At 36.5% G+C, this 19,999-nt stretch overlaps 1 protein-coding gene across 1 annotated transcript; it reads left to right on the plus strand.

The window, feature by feature from the left end:
* Positions 1-17,260: 17,260 nt before the first annotated feature.
* On the plus strand, positions 17,261-19,684 carry LOC127661058 (complement factor D-like). Its single transcript, XM_052151614.1, has 5 exons — positions 17,261-17,349; positions 17,555-17,699; positions 17,913-18,057; positions 19,002-19,262; positions 19,401-19,684. The coding sequence occupies exons 1-5, from the start codon at positions 17,292-17,294 to the stop codon at positions 19,548-19,550; spliced, it is 759 nt and encodes a 252-aa protein (XP_052007574.1). The 5' UTR covers positions 17,261-17,291; the 3' UTR covers positions 19,551-19,684.
* Positions 19,685-19,999: the final 315 nt, after the last annotated feature.

A 19,999-nucleotide genomic window follows, 5' to 3' on the forward strand; every position in this document is an offset into this window, starting at 1 on the left:
TATCTCTTGCAATACCAACTGAATAAAGTTTTCCATCTTTCATAGATTTTACATGAGCCCAATGATAGTTCAGTCATGGCAACTCTTGGAAAGATTGATAGGATATTTGTCTTGGCAGACTAGATCTGCTACGCTGCTCCAGTAGCAGCAGTGCAAGTATGGAGACTTGCTATTGCAAGAGCATACACAGACATACTGAGTTAAAGGTGCTGTAAGTGTTTTTTATGGAATGGTATGCAGAAAATGTTCCTTTTCCCTGAAAGATATCAATGAAATAAGTGTCCTGAAATATCTCACCGGTCTCTGTGACAGCACTAGACTGTGTAAACAGTTAACAAAATGTGACTGCGACACATTTTTTGATTAGCCAATCAGAAGACTTAAATGTGCTTTTGGCCTGTCAATCATTGTACATGTTCTCATTGTGTAGTAGTTGAAGTGGATCATTCAGGTTTAATGACATATTCAGACTCATAACTGTTGTCAGCTGAGGGTGCTATATTGATACTGTTGTATACGACAACCGCAAGAAGACGTACTGCTCTACTGCACCGTGCCACTCTCAAGGCTACCTTGAAAGGCAGCGTTTTGGAAAGAAATGGGTCTAATTTAACGGCTTAGTCTCATAAACATTCCAGAATGGCTAAAATCACTTACCTCTAAGCATGTGGACATGCTTCTGCTGCTGCACAATTAAAAAGAAAACACAAGACATGCAGTATTAACCATGTATAACATGCATTAACCTATCTATGCGTGGATTTATTTAAACTAATGACCTAAGATAACGGTGTGTGCCATTGCCTAATTTTGCTACAGCTTACCTTGATAAAGAGGCAATTCTATGTGTCACGGCCAAAAGCAGACCTACCATGCTAGATGACAGAAGAGAAAGCCCCAGCAGCCACCTAAGTAAATAGCATTTTCAGAGAAAACCATTGCAGTGCGCTACAGTAAAACCGTCTTACTTGCAAATTGCAATATTTTTACTGTTTAGTAAAGACAGCACAAAGGTTGTTGAAAGTTTGTGGTCTTCTTCTAAAAGCAACCTTCCCACATTATCTCTAAGGAGTGGTGGTGGTGTAGTGGGCTAAAGCACATAACTGTTAATCAGAAGGTCGCTGGTTCGATCCCCACAGCCACCAGCATTGTGTCCTTTAGCAAGGCACTTAACTCCAGGTTGCTACAGGGGGATTGTCCATGTAATAAGTGCACTGTAAGTCGCTTTGGATAAAAGCGTCTACCAAATGCATAAATGTAAATCTCTACATTTTGCAAATAAGTGAGTTAAATGAACTAATTGCACTGTAATTGCTTTGCTCTTTACGTGGAGACAAGAAGCTGTTATATAACCACCAGCAACCCGAATAATCATGGGAAGAAGAAGAGTCAATCTCCAAAACATATCTTGCGGTTGAGTTTCTTCCTCCATTCCATGGAAGAGATATGCAGGAGTTGATTAATGCCCGGGAGATGTTAATCTGACATTATGCATATGCTCTACGTCTGCTAGTGCTTTATCATGTTGAATAATCTCGAGGCAAGCCACTTAGTAAGACAAATATCTCAGAGGGTGGAACCTTCTATTAGCTAAACCACAGAGAAAAACACAGGCTGTGAGGTTCACACAATGCTGCTATTGTTCTTCATTGCATCAAGATGAAATTAAGTGCTTTAATATTATCATATATCTTTTAGCAGGCCGGCTTATAAGAAACCTAGTCTAGATCAGCCGCAGGGTAACAGGTGGAAAGGGCCGTGGTCTTGGCACCCACCCCCTTTTCAAATGCGGCATTGCAAAAAACTCAACACAGATATCTCTGTTTTAGATATTAAAAGCTTTATTTTGTCATTTGAATGTCATTTAATATAGAAAAACCAATAAAACCAGAAAACCACCCTCATGCGCTTTGGTCGGGCATGCTACAGTATGTGCCGTGTTTTTGGCATGCCTGGCAGACTGCATTTTTCAACACATGAGGCTGTTGCTCTACTAATTACATGGCAGGTAAAGGCAGATGGATGCAGCCCTTGCTCCTGATAGGTGACAGTTCTTGACAATCGTCTTGTCTAGCCATAATAAAGCCTAGGGGAGAGGAACCAAACACTTCCAACCTAAACTCTGACAGAGGAGGCATCATATGTAGCAGCTTTGCCCTTGACAACTGTAACTATGTTCAACAAATTAGTCAGAGAAAGCGGTTCTGTTTAAGAAGCTGAATATGAAAGAAATGGCCGCTCTTGTGAATGACATTCTAAACCACAGAGTTCCTGGTTTGTTTTTCTTGCTGTGATTTGAAGTAGAGTCTGGGTTTGGAGTGTGGGGATTCCTGGCTGTCAATCGCAGGTTCAAAGGAGTATATGGGCTTCTGCTCTTGACAGAGTTTGCTTGAGGCAGAGGAGAAGATTTCTTGTGCACACCAACTTATTTTTCTAAATTGGTCTTTTATGAGCCTTATCTCAGTATGTGCAGTTCATGCCATTCTTTCATGACTTTGGGTGACATCTGCTACACCAGAATGCATTTGGTGCATGCCCTGAAGGTGCTTACCCTTATGAGGAGAACATTACAGTTAATGCAAACAGTCTGCTTGAAGCCTCCTTAGGGGCTGTTCAGTCAGAATGTGTTCATGTTCTAAAACAAGAGCACAAGCAGCACAACAAATAGAACAGAATACATGTGTCTCAAGACACATTTTTAAAAGCATCTAAAAACGTGACGCTCTTGCGTGAGAGAGATGGTATATAGTGCATCCATCTAGTGCATGTTTACACATAAAAATAGTTGAAAGTGCATATAGATGCAAAACTGCTTTTGGTGTGTTGTTTCAATAGGCAGAATGTCAGTGACATAAGTACAGTGTCAGTCCTTAATTCACTTTCTTTATATGGATAAAGAGCTGCCTTAACATTCTTAAATCTTCTCATTTGTTCCACTGTCGAAAGTAAGTCATATGGGTTTGGAAAAATAAGACAGTGAGTAAATGATGACCAAAATTTCATTTCTGGGAGAACTAACCCTTTAAGCTTTCTTTTCTTGCTTTGAGTAAGAGATAGTGCTTTGTTTGTATCTATGTTTGCAGATAAGCAGTGTTGAGTGAGTGTTAGTGTTAGGTGGAAATGGGCTGAGGGTCAGTGATTTTGGGTTCCTTTTTAGCCACTGTCCAGGTTCACATCAATCCCAAACACTCACTTACACACTGTTACCTGAGCTTCAAAGACCACGGTTTAACACTTCAAAGACACACAAACTCACACTCTGCACAAATACACAAATGTTGAGGCCGATGCATGACACAGGTTAAGATACACTTTCTTAGTTCATGCAACTTAGGAACAAAACAAGGAACAAAAGTTAAGTTGCATGTAAATAACATCATGTAATTGGGTCGGTTTCTTCATTAGTTCCTCTGTAAGTGATGGTAGCTATACACTCACCGGCCACTTTATTAGATACACCTGTACATCTACTTACACATGTGATTATTTAATCAGCCAATCGTGTGCCAGCATTGTAATTCATAAAGACATGCAGATATGTGACAGGAGCTTCAGTTAATGTTCACATCAACCATCAGAATGGGGAAAGAAATGTGATCTCATTGAATTAGGCTGTGGCATGATTGCTGGTGACAGACGGTCTGGTTTGAGTATTTGTGGAACTGCTGATATCCTGGGATTTTCATGCACAACAGTCTCTAGAGTGTAAAGATAATGGAGCGTATAACAAAAAACAGTGTATATTTAATCACAACATGACTAATTTCTCATTAGAAATTAAATCGTAAATTGTAAAAAAAGTGAAGAAAACGTACAATTATACACAAACTGCCTCTTCTGCTGCCATTTTCTTTCTTCAGTTCAACCCTGCAGGAACCGCACGCACAGGATTGTGGGACTTCATAGCAAAGGATACATCTGTGCTGCCTAAAAAATCAGATGAAGGTATGAAAAAATGACAATTACAAGAATGATTTTTTTTAATGTTTATATAAAATTATTTAAATTAAATGACCACTTATTTTCCTAAATATTTGCTAAATATTCATTCCAAAAATATTTGAAAACCATTACTGGTTTTAGTGTTATTACTTGAAGCAATATTTTTTATTTGAGGAAATACCTGAAGAAAACGTGCCATTGTTAAATAAATTTTTTTATACTTATAATGATAATTAACTTTGTAGATGAAGGAATTTCTTCATTAGCATATTTGTTTTTTGGTGTGGTATTGAAATTGTTATGAGAATCATGACAGTCACTGGTATTGGTAACTACTGACATAATGATACCATGACAACACTAGCCAAAACAAAAGCTTATACCAAACAATTACAGTTTGTACAATCTTAAAATGTACTTTATTTCCTACTTGTTGAATAATTGAGGTGGAATATTTGAGGTAAGGTGAAGCAGTCAGGAGATCAGGAAGTAGTCTGGAAATCTTGGGAATCCCCTTCCAATACTCTCAGGCCCACCACTGGAGCAGATACTTACTTGACAATGAGAGAAGACCTGGATTACTGCATCCCCTGGGGAAAAAACAAGAAGGATAATGATATGTAGCCTGTAAATCTGCAAGTGGACTTCTGTCTGTAGTGTGTGGTGGGAAATATGTGATAGATCTTTGACTGTTCACTATCTCTATTCAGTTACCTTTAAAGAAATAGTTTGCCAAAATTAAAGCTTTTCAAACTCGTATGACTTTCTTCTGTGGAACACAAGAGGAGTAATTCTGAAGAATGTCAACACTGCTCTTTTTTCTATACAGTAAATTGTGTGTTTAGCCTGAGGTTTAAAATAAGTCATTTTTGGGTGAATAATCCCTTTAAAATGTATTGCACAGTATAATACATTTCTTGGTCCGCACAATGTAACAAACCCCTAGGATGGACATTCTAATTATTATAGACAAGCAGTTTGAAAATGATTCTTAAAAGTCCGATTCACTGGAGGAAACACGGGAGATTATGTGATTTTAACAATAATCCCTTCCACTGGAATCTCTCCAGAAGTGAACACGAGACACAGGGGTGGGAGAGAAGGGGTGTATGTAGAGATGGAGAAGTTGGGACATTACACTCAGACAAGAGAAGAAATGTCTCTTAAAGCATAGAAACTCACACTTTTGATAGCTGTTGCCACACCAGACCACACACATTCACACACTCTCACACACACCTGTGTGTGGTCTTAGGAGGGTCTAGCGTGCGACATGTCTCAACCATTGTTTTTGCCAATAACAATTTTTCCTTTTTCTCATGTTGCCAGAGGGCACAGGTGCAAGCAAAGTTCCTAACAGTGCCACAGAGGAAACTATGGCAACTTACTGTGTCTTCATTCATGTTCATTAGAAAATGCATCTTGATAGAGTCTGATAAAGCTGTGCCAGAGTAAAATTTTCAGGTCTCTGAGCTTTGTCATGCAATAAAAAATACTCAAGTATGTTGTTGTGTGCGGACAACAGTTTGTAGCATTTGATTTCCATTCACCTTCAAATCAATTGTGCATCAGTGGATGTCATGTTCATCAACTGTATATGAAAAAAAAAGCTTTTTCATGTTGTCTTTCAGGTCATGTGTGCGACAAGATGAAAATGTTGTATCCCGATCCTGCTCTGATCAGTTTTCTTTGGACAGTAGAAGACATGAGATGGGACCAAACTCATTTAAAGGGATGAAGGCTTTTGGGTGTTGTGAATTGCTTTAATGCCATTTAATGTGAACTTAAAAGTTAAAATGTATGTGAAAGATTCAAAAAAAATTTTGACAATGTAAGACCTCCTACTCTTTTAGTAGAGTTAATTAATAGCTAATCAGTCGTATTTTTAAGCAGTGTTTCCAACATTTTCTGGCTTATGTAGGTACCAACAATGCCCCATCAGGACAACCTTCAATGACACCAAACCAGAATGTGTTCAGTATATGTCACTTATAAATACTGGATTTCATTTTGCATTAACATTAGTAGGCTATTATTATACTGCCCATTATTACCAAAAACAATGTAGGTGAAAAACAGACTTGCCAAGTATGCAGCTTCCTCTCAAACTCAAACAGTTTGAGAAACACAGAATCTTTTATTTTATAACTGCATTGATATTGGTTTTATTGGCTGAGGCATTTGATGGGATGACAATAAGATATAGCATTGTTTTGTTGAAGTGTTAAAAAGATGATTAAGAGATGATTGTTGCAGAAACTTTCCTCTGGAGTCTTTATATACATACATATATATATATATATATATATATATATATATATATATTTTTTTTTTTTTTTTTTTTGTTCACTACAAGTGTCATTCACACAAATTTACCAAACTCACATGTACTATTTTGTATTCTTAACTTAAAAAGTAACACTTTTAAGTAATTTACATTTTCATAAAATTAGCCCTTTCAATTTTTCATTTGTAATATGTGTCTATAAAATCTATTTATTTGTTTTATGGGTTCAACAATGCAAATTCTAAATCTTTTCACCAGCAATCTGCTCAAATACCCTCACCAAAAACAATTTATTAAACAAAGTAACATTAACAGGTCATTTGGCATTAGAAATAAATCAAGCTTTATCCTACAGTATGGCTCAAAACAACTGAACTGATTTAGAGGCAAACAAGGAAACAAGCTGAAAATGTGGACAAATTAGATGGATCAACAAAAGAGACAATAAAATAAATTGGCTTTTGGCGAGTATGGTTTTGAAGATGTAGGTGTTTAATGAGGATGGAGGACGTCTGGTATGCCATCACCACATAACCATCAAAGAATAAATATACTGTATACTACTGTATTACACATGCCTTTCAAAGATTGCAGTTATATAGTACAAACACAGGCACACATTAGATGTTTTGATCTTTGGGACAGGGATGTTTCTGTAAAACGGGTAATTTCAGAGGCTAGGACAGTAAGGATATCATCTTCTTTAAGAGGATTTGACTTAAAATTGATTATCATTGGAAACATTACTTTTAAAAGTTACATTTTACACAATTGTGTTACTCCTAATCAGAAGTCTGAGGGTCTCTTTTCCAGAACAGATGCGTTTGCTTGTATAATTGAAGTGGTCATTTTTGCAGTGAAGAAAATGTTGTCCCTTCAATATATAGTTTGCATTTAAATACTTCCAACAGTGAAACTCAAGACTTTGACCCCTTTGGCCTGATAAAATAAATAAATAAATAAAAAGTAAAGTGTGCTACTTTTAACGCGTTACCCTAAAAAAATAATCTGATTATGGAATGCATATAATCTGATAACAGTAGGGTACCAGGGGTCTAAAGCAGGGGTCCCCAAACTACGGCCCGCGGGCCGAATACGGCCCGCCCCCACATTTGGACTGGCCTTCTGAACAATGCCATGCAGAGAAATATTTTTACAATTTAATTTTAAATATGTTTTAATCATATCATATTTGTATTTGATAATACATATTGGCTTTCAAAATAAAATTTCCCTTAGTTATAATTATTAAAGTAACCAAATTATTTGTTAGATTCACCCGGATTAACGTTCCATCGTGATCGAGCGGGTGCACGCGATCCAGCAAGAAAATTTAAAGTGACAACAAAATGGCCAAACGGTTGGGAAAGAGAAAAGATGATTCAGAATACAGGGTATTTAACCAAAAGTGGACAAGTGATTATTTTTTTGTTCAATGCAAAGAAATGGCTGTTTGCCTCATCTGTCAAGAAACAGTCTCCGTGTTCAAAGAATACAATCTGCGCCGACACTATGAAACCCGCCACAGAGACAAGTATGCGAGTTTACAAGGCCAAATGAGAGCAGACAAAGTGTCGAAGCTAAAAAGTGGACTATCTGCTCAGCAAAATACGTTTGTACGGCAAACCCAGTTGAACCAGTCATCCATTCGAGCTAGCTTTCAGGTAGCTAAACTGATTGCAACCTGCGGTAGGCCATTCAGTGATGGTGAGTTCGTAAAGAAATGTATGAATGCTGTTGCGGAGGAGGTGTGCCCCGATAAGAAAGACGTCTTAAATGCGGTGAGTCTGTCCGCAAGTACAATCACCAGACGAATTGAAGAAATGGGGTATAATATGCCCAGCTGAAGGAAAAAGTGAAAGTGATTTTTTAAATTAGCGCTGGATGAAAGTAATGACGTGCAGGACACGGCACAGCTGCTCATTTTTCTTCGCGGAGTTAGCTCAAACTTTGAAGTGTCCGAGGAGCTGGCAGCCCTAAAAAGTCTCAAAGGTACTACGACAGGGGAGGATATTTTTGGTAAAGTGTGCCAAACGATAGAAGAGTTGGATCTAGACTGGTCTAAGCTGGCCAGCATCACGACTGACGGAGCTCCTAGTATGGTTGGCGCGTCAAGGGGACATAGTTCACACTGATTAGCCTAATACGCATGAGTAAGTAAATAATTTGATTTCAATAGCAATGAATATGAAAAAATGTCATTACGATAGTAATAATGCTCTTTTAATAGGCTATATATCACTTGATATGTATGGTGCATAAATAATAAATTTATCTAGCATTAGGAGGCATAATACTGTAAATCCATTTAAAATCATAGTAAAATCTCCACAATAAATCACTCCGGCCCATGCCATTTTATGTTAGACTACGGTCCTCCATTATAGAAAGGAAAAATTATGTGGCCCTCATAGAAAAAAGTTTGGGGACCCCTGGTCTAAAGGCACACCTTAAAGGGGAAAAAACTATGTTTTCTGGATAAAAAGTGTATCCAGTTTAAAAGAAAATATATTTTTATTGAATATTGATGGAGCAACATAAAGTGTGTGAGAAGAAATAATAATGGATGGTTTTTTTGATTAAAATTCTTTAAAAAAAAAAAAAATGGCAAGGGAGCCTTTTACCACACACACTTGGGGTAAAAGACCCTCAGGGGGATATAGTGATGTTGTGTAAATATAGGGACAATAGTTATAGGGCACTTTTGAGACAGCAATAATCTTTTTTGAGTAGCAAATTAAGATCATGCTTATTCAAAATAACCACTTCATAAAAGGATTAACCATTTTCTGTTCATTTCGATCACATTTGGCATCGATTCATTGATTCATTGATTGGATCTGTCAATGTAAGCCCACTTTAAAAAAAATTCATAACAAACCTAATTCACCCCACTTGTGTTTTATGGGGGCCTTTAGCCCCTTCAACAGGGGGGCTTTTTACCCCAAACACTATCCTAATACTAATTGAACAGTTATTGATTTTTTTCTTTATTGTTATTTAATCACCTTGAACAACACTAAAAATGACAAATACGTTTTTTGTCTAAAAATTAATGTGACAATTTTAGGGATTCTCATCAGCTACATAAATTTGCAACATTTTAAAAATTTATAAAATATTAAATCAAATTACCTCAAAAATGTTTCTTGTCTGATTATTGCAAAGTCAGACAGACCTAGATAATGCGATTGTAGCTCGGCTTCATCCAACATGTATACACATTAACCGGACCACAACTGACAATTGACTTGAGGTGAGGCATGACATGCATTTAAACCTTCCTCAGCTGATGTCCTTCCTTAAGAAATTTGAATGCACATTGTGCATATCTAAACAGACAGATGAAGAATGTAGCTCAACTACTCAAAAACCCACATAGCTTGATTATAACTGCGCATGTAAACGTATTGCGTGTCCTAGCATTAGTCGAAGAGTTACTGAAAGAAGGACTCCCAAGTGCAACTCTGCATTTTGAACACTTTTTCTTTTTTTAGGTGAGTCATGTATCAGTGATGGAAAGGTCAGATGGGGTTAGTGCATCCATGCTATGTGAGTAGGCATGAGAGATCTGTCTGAACTGAACATTGTGTCCTGATCGGTTATTGGCAGGCCTGGGGAGTGTAACAAGAGGTCATGTAAAGTATTCAGGCACAAACACAGCATAACAGGCCCTCTTCAATGCCTTTGTGACCTTTTCTCACAGGCTTGATCAAACCCGACCCCATAATAATCTAAATCAATTAATGAAGGATCATTTGGCTCGCAATCTATGTTTTAGAGCTCTCGTTTGTTTAAAGTTTGTCATTGCGGTCATTGTGTCTGATTTGATGTTCTAAGGTCAACTAGCTCTACTTGTTTTGTTTTCTTTGTTGGATAAATAATTTCTTCATGTATTATTCTCATCTGTAAGTCCAAGCATTGTCTGCTTAAAAGTGTCTGCTAAATGAATAAATCTAAATGCATTTTTAATGATGGTAATGGGAACAATTCTTACATTTTCATCCACAGAAAATGGCATTGTCCATTGCTTATTTTTCAAAAGGTTTATATTAGCAGTTTAACAGCTGGTAATTGATTTGTGTAGACTCTGAACAGCTCTCCAATCAGTGTTTAGGGATATAGTCTAATTCAATGACCACCACCAAACTTGTTACAATAATCTCTACCACTGTACACAATTTTTAGGATTTGAAGAGAGAGTATCACGTTAACTCAGGACTGGAGCTAAGAAAGCGTACCAATTATGGAATTTTGTATAAGGATGAAAGTGTAGTCTGCCATTAATTCAAAACACAAAAAAATGCAGTATATCCGCACTTCCTTGAACACATCCTTAACACTACTGAGAAACTGCATGAAGTTGAACTGCCCATTTTGTCGTCAGACAAATGAGTTTGTTTTAGCAAAACACTTTTTGAAATTAAAAAGTTAAACATGAAATCAATAGCAGTATAAATTCTGTAGCACTAGTGTTATATTGAAATAAAATAAAATAAAAGATTAAGAATGGGCAGAGGAAATTTTGCTTCATCAACTTGTTGAACAAGAGCTTCTCTCTCTTTCTCAGTGCAAGAAGATACTTCCTCCTGTCAATCACACTTATGTAGGCCAGAGAATACAGACTGACCTCTGACCCCACCAAAAGGGGTCAAGTCACTCCTCACACCTCTAGGCAATGGAGACAAAACATTTCCTTCAGTTAGGTTCTTTATATTTGTCAAGCTCTTTATTGTAGTACAGTTATAACTATCATTATCTACACTCACACCGCACCTACCAGCAAAATTGTCCCATGAACAATCAGGTAGACTGTTTGTGGTCCTCCAAAAGATCGTCGACCTACCTCGTTTTGTAGATGAAGTCGATGATCTCAAACAATGTAGAGCTACAGTAGATAGCCACCGATAATCAGTCTCCGCCGCCCTCTTGCGGACATTACATGAACTTGCACAGAACGGAAACGGAAGATTAGCTTATACACTATTTTACATCTCAGTCGTTTTTGAGTAGGTTATGCTACACCTTACTTTTCTTAATCCAAATATATCTAACCATTTATTGAGTACCAAAAGTGGCACCCAATTATCATTTGAGAAATTGACTATAATTACATTACCAAATCAATATATCAACTGACAAAATAAATATATATATATATATATATATATATATATATATATATATATATATATATATATATAGCACATTTAAAAAATGCTGTATAAAAAGAGTAAAAAAGAGATGAAAAAAGATAAGAAATTAAAAACAGAATAATTATAATAAGAAAAAAGGGGAAAATTATAAATCAATCAAGCAATATGTCAAAATGTGGCATCTGCAATTTTAAAAATATTAATCAATAAAGCAGATAAATTAATTGATAACACATACTGTATATTACATTAATCATTGATAATATAGAAAGTGTTGTAATTAATGAAAATAGTTATTTCTGTTAACTATAAATAACTAAAACAATTGCTTAAACAAAGAGCTATCTTCTGTAGCATTACAACCCTAAGATTATTACTGTTTTGTGTTTAAAAATACACCTCGAAATGTATATTTGTCATTTGTAGCCTATGTGTAATTTAATGCTCAGATAAGAGCATTTGTGTATACTTCTGAGACTCGATATTACTTGCAAGGGTGAGAACAGCATCGGTTAAGACTTTTATTAAACTTTTATAAATTATTTACCATCCCTCTAACAAACTGTTTAATTGTGCTGTGACATACTGATACGAATGAGTTTCCTTTTCTCTGGGCAGAATTCCAGCCCCTCAAAGAACACGGAATGTGACTACTGTGACAAGATTCTATTGTGTGACATCACAATCTTCTCACACACAACAACTGCAGCTCTGACAGAATCTGGTTTTATTGCACTCACAACACTTAAGAGAGGTATGTAGTGCAGTTGATGCAGATATTTGGATATTTGCAAATTATTTCAAGAATTGTTTCTGTAGTAAGTACTTCAGAGTACTACACAGTTTTGTATAATGGGACTTGTCAATAGTCTTTTTGTGCGACTTGGATGTTTTGGCACCTGTATGCCACACGACCAGCAAGTGCATGAACATCCACATCATGTGCTGAAGAGCAACATGTCTTACATGAAGACAGATGAGAAAAGAGAGAGCAGTCATGAGAGAGAGACAGGAAGCGAGGTAAAGAGACAGAGGAAGAGGAGAGTTAAGAAGGAGAGAATGATGGATGAGGGTAAACAAATGAACAGTAAGTCTGGAGATTCAGAGACGAAACTGAGAAGAGTGAAAGAGTCCAAGAGAGAGAGAAAAGTAATGGAAATGGGAGAGAGAGAGATGAAGTTGAAGTCAGACATGGAGAAAAAGAGGCGAGAAAGGATTCTACTGAAAGCTGAATGGAAACAGTACGCAGAAGCAGAGTTGAAGCAGAAAGAGATTTGCAGTAATGTTAGGTATGCAGCTCAACTTGAGTCAAGCGGGGTGTTACTAGACTTAACCCCAACATGCTTTGAGAAGACAACCTTGCAATATCCTGTCCTGCGTTCACCAGTGCTTGAACCATTGTCAGCAGCTCCTGCCCATCAAGACCTCGTTCATGGTGAGATGAAGAAGGTAAAAGCTGCAAGGAAACCCTGGGCAGAAACTGAGTTCCATGTGAAAGAAAAAAAGAGCAAAAGGATGAGGAGGCAAGTTCAGGATGCAGAACAGAAAGAGACTAGCAAGGTGTCCCAAGACACAACCCTATTATGCATTGAGAAGACAACCTTGCAATCTTCTGCTTTGCATGTAGCAATGCCTGAACCATTGCTGGTGGCTCCTGCCCATCGAGTCCTCATTCATGGGGAGATGAAGAAGGTAAAAGCTGCAAGGAAACCCTGGGCAGAAGCTGAGATACAGGAAAAACAAAAAAAAGAGCAAATTCAAGATTCAGTTCAGAGAGAGACTAGAGATGTGTCTTCTGCTCTGCGTTCAGTAATGCCTGAACCATTACTGGTTTCTCCTGCAAGTCAAGTCCTCAGTCATGGTGAGATGAAGAAGGTGAAAACTGCAAGGAAACTCCGTGAAGAAGCTGAGAATCAGGAGAGAGAATCTTCTGCTCTGCATTCACCAATGCCACTGCTGTTGGCACCTGCCTGTCAAGTTGTGTGTGTGTGTGCGTGTGTGTGTGTGTGTGTGTGTGTATGTGTGTGTTTGGTTTCCATGTTTTATGGGGACTTTCCATAGACATAATGACTTTTATACTGTATAAACTTTATATTCTATCCCCTAAACCTAACCCTACCCCTAAACCTAACCCTCACAGAAAACTTTCTGCATTTTTACATTTTCAAAAAACATAATTTAGTATGATTTATAAGCTGTTTTCCTCATGGGGACCGACAAAATGTCCCCACAAGGTCAAAAATTTCGGGTTTTACTATCCTTATGGGGACATTTGGTCCCCACAAAGTGATAAATACACGCTCACACACACACATACACACACACACACACACACACACACACACACACACACACACACACACATACACACACACACACACACACACACACACACTGTATATATACTGTATATAAATCTTACCATGTTCCAATACTACATATGCATTCTTTCATCCAAGAGTGATGGTGATGTGTGTCTTACAGTAAAGAGTGTTGAAAAAAGCTTAAAAATTTTAAAATTTTTGCATCTTTCAGTGCATTAAATTAAACATAAAATGATGAGTATTTGGAGTGCCACCTGCTGAGCAAGATGTGTGTGTGTGCATGAATGCATAACAGTGTGTGTGTGTGCGTGCATGCGTGTGCGTGCATGTGCGCGTGTGCGTGTGCGCGTGTGTGTGTGTGTGTGTGTGTGTGTGTGTGTGTGTGTGTGTGTGTTTACATGGTCAGGGTATGTCAGGTAAGTTGCCCCCTTCCAGGAAAACAAGCAATTATCATAAATAAGCCTTATCATAGAAAGGCCTTCTAGTGATTTTAATGTAACAGTAAAGCAGAATGTACAGAACATAAGTAGAGGAAAAGTGTAATTACGGCTATATACATTATAAGTGTTATGTATACCTTGTCTTGTCTCACTGTTGCCCTTTGTTTGTCATTTTTGTCACTTTTGTAGTTCCTTAGTTTTCACTTTTGTCACCGTTGTAGCTCCATAGTTTCCTTGTTAGCTTTCGTGTTCGCTGTTCATTGTTTTCACCTGTCCTCGTTAGTTTCCCATTGGTTTCTGTTTATCACCTTGTCGTCTTGTTTGAGTTCTGTTTGTTCATTGGCTCCCGTTTTCCCATGTTCATGTATTTTAACCCGGTTGTTTTCACTCCCCTCTGTCAATCATTGAATGTTGTTAAGCCTGGTATGTGTTCCCTGCCCGAGTTCTCAGTTTTGTTTCATCGTGTTTAAGTTTCCTGTTTTCCCATTGTGGATTTTTCCTTTGTGTTTATTTGTTTGTTTGTTTAAATAAAGTTAAGCTGCATTTAGATCCACTCTCCTCGTCTGCCTTCGCTGCCTCCTTTCGTAACAATAAGATTATAATAAAAGTTTAAAACAAAGTTGGTAAACTGATAGATGATGTATTTTTCTTTCTAGTTGACTGACTGCCTCTATTTTCTTATATGAAAATATCAAATTAGGTCAATATAGAAATAGTGAAAAGAAGATGAAAGATGGGCTATTCATGTATTATTTTTTTTACAATTGAATCAGGTCATATTTTGAGTTCATTTAAGTTGTAAAACGTTGTGGTAAGTTGTTTTGTCATTACTGTAAACAGCTTTTCAGCTAAATGTAAACAGTAAAACCATTAAGAAACACAAAACAATTCATGAAACATCATAAATATTAAAAAAGACAACATACATAAATAAATAAATAAATAAATAAATAAAAAATCGAATTACTGTAACTATAAACCAGAAGAGTACCCACCTTGAGCAGAAGCCTATTTACATCTACACATACTGTAAGATTATTATATAAAAGTTCAACACGTACTGTAGATGGGAACTGTTTGATTGATGGTGAATTTTTCTTTCTGATTGATTTGGGAGGTTTTTTTTCTTCTTGAAATTAAATGTAAATGTCAATGTAGGTACATACTGAAATAGTGAAAAAATATATATGTAAAGAAGATGAAAGATGCCCTGAGTTATTTGTTTGTTTGTTGTAAACAGTTTATAGTATGCTTTTCAGTAACATTTAGACAACAAAACCATTATGAACACACAAACGATTCAGTAAACTACAGAAATGTAAACGTTAACATACATAACATAACATACACTACATCAAACCCTTGTCCTGAGAACACACTTCCAACTTTCAGTTAAAATCTACCTTTATGATATACTGTATAGTATATAGTTGGCCCTTACCTTATTGTTTGGCAGTGTGGCTTTATTTTTTTTTACCCAATAGCTATATAAAAAATATGATCTGGCTGGAATTTGAGTTTGGATGATAGAATCACAAATATTATTTCAATTTCAGAAGACTTTTACAGTAACAAGGTGTTTGAAACCAACTTACAAACAACGATCTTTATATCTTTTTTGCCTTATGATTGATCATGCCGTATCTCATGATCATGACTTTGTTTTGTGTTCATTTACATAATAAAGAACAATAAATAAAAAAGAACAAATATTTAATAGAAAGAAGTGTATTTAAAAATTAGAGAAAAAAGAGAAAATTTTATACGTTTTGTAACAAGGAGTGCCTTTTTTCATGATTATGTATTAGTTGAGTGTTCACGGAAGATGTGTGTGCCAGTTCTGAAAGTTATGATGGTCTCAGTAGATCAGTTGAAGATTGGAAGCTCATTCCACCACAGACTTGTCTCATCATGATGGCACCCACAGGTCCTACACACACTCGCCACAGAGGACAGGATCCAATAAGATCTGTAGGAGAGTGTTGAGGAATGAGGGTGCTGTTCCAAAGGCAGTTCTGAATACAAGAGTCAGCAGCAGTTGCAAGAAAACTCCTTAAATGAATATTCTGGGTCCAATACAAGTTAAGTTCAGTCGACAGCATTTGTTGCATAATGTGGATAACCACAAAAAATTATTTTGACACTTTGCTCCTTTTCTTTAAAAAATGCAAAAATCTGGGTTAAATCTGGGTTAAAGTGAAGTACTTACAATGGAAGTGAATGGGGCCAATCCGTAAACTTTAAAATACTAAATGTTTCAAAATTATAGCTACAAGATGTAAGCAATATGACTTATTTTAGTGTGATAAAATAACTTAAGAACATTTTCTGTGTAAAGTTACATCCAATTTTACAACTTTGTTGCCATGATAACACTGTAAACCTTAAAATGACAAAAGACAGTTTTAACAACTTTACAGCTCAAAAATTACGTTTTATCAGAAAAATTAAGTGCTTTTATAAAATTATAAGCTTTACATTTCTGCCTTTGAAACCTCCAAAATTTGGCCCATTAACTTCCATTGTAAGTGCCTTACTATAACTTCGATTTTTGCTTTTTAAAAGAAATGGGGGGATGAGTCAAAATTCATTTTAGTGTTAATCAACATTATGCCACAAATGCTGTCTATTGAGCTTAAGTTTTTGTATTGAAAGTTTCTGTATTGAACACGGAATATTTCTTTAAGAAAAGAAAACCCTTAGTAATCTCAATTTAGGTGGTTTCATGAAACCGTGCCGTAAATGTTATAAAGGCAGTATGTGGGTGTTCCAAATACATGTGCAAGTCATTATTCGGGGGTTTTCTTTCATTTTTATATTGTATAAACATTTATGATGATCTGCTTTCTGTTTGAGCATAAGAAAGCACAGTATTGGAAAATCTTGATGAAACACAAAAAGTGAAACAAAGCAGATGTTTGTTAAAGAGAAAGAGGAAAAGATAGATGGAGAAAAAGACTGATGTTTTCCATCTCCTGGTGTGGGGTTGGGAAAAGAGTGCAGTTCACAACAACTCCCATCTCTCTCTCTCTCTCTCTCTCTCTCTCTCTCTCTCTCTCGCTCTCTCTTTCTGGGCATTATAAAAAGCTCAGTCAGCACTGAGTAGTCAGTAACCGAAGCATATTGACAGTGATCGTTCATTATGAAACAGATAAGAGTAATTTTTGTCTCTGCTCTGCTCTTTGCAGCATCTCTACCTGGTGAGAAATACTGTATATACAGTAGCATAAAATGTGTTTATTCTAAAAGAAATGCTTTTCTTTTAAATATCTTATGCATTTCAATATTTAAACATTGGATATAGTTACAATTTATACTGTCAGAGCAATGAGGTTTTCCTTGTGTAACAGGGCTTTATTAAACATTCCTTTATTCTGTTGTTGCTTTTTGTTTTTATGTATACAGGTGAATGTATAATAGGAGGAAATGAGGCTGTTGCACACTCTCGTCCTTACATGGCTTCACTTCAGTGGAATGGAATACATGAGTGCGGTGGCTTTCTCATCTCCAGTCAGTGGGTGATGAGCGCGGCACACTGCTTTCAGGATGGGTATGTAAAATCACTGCACTGTACTTCACCTAACCAAAATAGTTCAGTGGCAAATACAGTATGTCATAAATTCACCTTGTGTTTAATTAGATGTGATTGTGATTTGTTGAAGGTTTGTTTTGACTTTTTTAATTTAAATACTATAAAACTGAATTTTTATCATTTTATTTTTTTATCTAAGCAAAATGATAAATTATAGTTTGTCGTGTTCAGGAGGGCATCAGATTTCAAGGTTGTGTTGGGAGCTCACTCACTGTCTACAGCTGAGGGCAATAAACAAAACATGGATGTCTCTGCAGTCTACAACCATCCTGGTTTCAGTTTGATCAACTATGACAATGATATTGCCCTCATTAAGGTAAATTCTGTGATCCTATTCAAAATCAGTCTTTGCATGTGTAATGTACATAAGAGCAGTGTTGGGTGTAATGCGATTACAAAGTAATAAGTCACTGTAAAACAAATTACTTTGTCAAAAAGAAGTAACACATTTTAAACTCTTGTAAACAGATTATAGTTATTTACATTCAATTTCATTGCAATTACATTACTTGGGTTGTATTTCTAAAAAATATTATTTATGTGGAATACATTTAAAACATGAACTACATTCATGCGTATGTACTGTGAAAAGTGTTAGTAGAGGTTTTAGAGAGTAACTTAAAAGTTTTACTTAAACTTAATATTTTAGTATTGCTTACTTTTTTCATGAAGCAATGAGTAGTGGGTCACACTTTATATTAGGTGAACTTAACTGCTATGTACTAACATTAAATACATACAAGACTATGTATTTACTGTGTAACTTCATGTTGTTTTGCAAAATTCCTACATTTGCTGCTACTCATACAGAGGTACGGGTAGGTTTAGAAGTAAGGGTAGGGTTAGGGTTAGGATTAGGGGTTAGAGTTAGGTTTTGGGGAAGGTTTGGGTTAAAGTTAACAGTGCAACTACAAATGTAATTAAATGCAAGTACTTTAAATGTAATTACAATGCAACAATATGTATATACATAATATGTACATTGTATCAAATGGTTAAGTACATAGTAGTTAAGGCCACCTAATATAAAGTGGGTCCAAGTGTTGTAATCTACTCATTTCAATTTTAGAGAAGTAATTAAGCCTAATAGTGAATTCACTTGAATAACGTAACCAATGCTGTATAAGAGATCAGTAAGGTGAATTCGGGTAAATCACCTCCACGTCAACCAAAATGTGGCCAAATTTACCTGAATTCATCCTAGCTGTTTTCTATAGTAGACTGAAAGAATCATACATTGTATGCTTTTGTTATTGACAGCTGGAAAAGCCAATCACAGAAAGCAATGCAGTAAAACCTGTGAAATTCCAAAGGGAGGGAGGGGTTGACCCTGAGATGGATGCAACTGTGGACACAGCTGGGTGGGGCTCCTTGAACAATCTGGGAGGACGACCAGACAAATTGCAAGAAATCAGTATCACTGTCTTGGAGCGAATGCTCTGTAGCCGTGCTGCGTACTATGGATGGAAGTTCACCAGCAACATGCTTTGTGCTGCGAAAAAACGAATGGACACTTGTGATGTAAGTATCCACTGGTAGCACTCATAGATGGACATTAATTCTATAGGCATCAAGACTAACTAACATGACCTCTTTTGTGCTCTCTCTCTCTCTCTCTCTCTCTCTCTCTCTCTCTCTCTCTCTCTCTCTGTCTTATAGGGTGACTCTGGGGGTCCTCTCTTATATAGGGGTATTGCTGTGGGTATAACCTCTAATGGAGGGAAGAAATGTGGCACCAGCAAAAAGCCTGGACTCTACACTATTATTTCCCACTATACTCAGTGGATTGACCGTACAACAACCCAGTAATAATTAAAGAAAGAAAAACAGTTAAATTTATAATGCTTTTTGGAGCTGTGAAATACTTTGCCTTTATTTAGCCAATAATTTTGTGCACATCTCATGTATTGCTTTGTTTTAATAAAACCTTTTAATAAAACACATGTCTGAAACTGTGTTGTGTTCACTGACAAGTCATGGTTTGCTTAAGACATTTTTGCTCTTCACCTAAAAGAAAATGTATGCCACTATTAACACATTTAAATTAAAATGTATCCACCTTTTAACTGGGGGTCTTACTGGAGAAACGAATGTGGGTGGGACTTCTGCCTGAAGTCATTCTATAGCATTCCCTAGCTCTGGCTGCAATCATTTTAGACCCTGTTTACAAATTGTAATAAGACGTGTTTTGGATGACCCGATTGCAAAGGTCAACGCTAAATATAGTTGTAAATGGGGTGCAAAATGTTTTGTGATTG

Source organism: Xyrauchen texanus, chromosome 20, assembly GCF_025860055.1.
Source record: "Xyrauchen texanus isolate HMW12.3.18 chromosome 20, RBS_HiC_50CHRs, whole genome shotgun sequence".
Taxonomy (NCBI): domain Eukaryota; kingdom Metazoa; phylum Chordata; class Actinopteri; order Cypriniformes; family Catostomidae; genus Xyrauchen; species Xyrauchen texanus.

Coding starts and splice junctions, on each gene's coding strand:
- LOC127661058 (XM_052151614.1), top strand. CDS start 17,292: ATGAAACAGATAAGAGTAATTTTTGTCTCTGCTCTGCTCTTTGCAGCA. Junction 17,350..17,554: donor CTTTGCAGCATCTCTACCTG/GTGAGAAATACT, acceptor TTATGTATACAG/GTGAATGTATAATAGGAGGA. Junction 17,700..17,912: donor GCACACTGCTTTCAGGATGG/GTATGTAAAATC, acceptor TGTCGTGTTCAG/GAGGGCATCAGATTTCAAGG.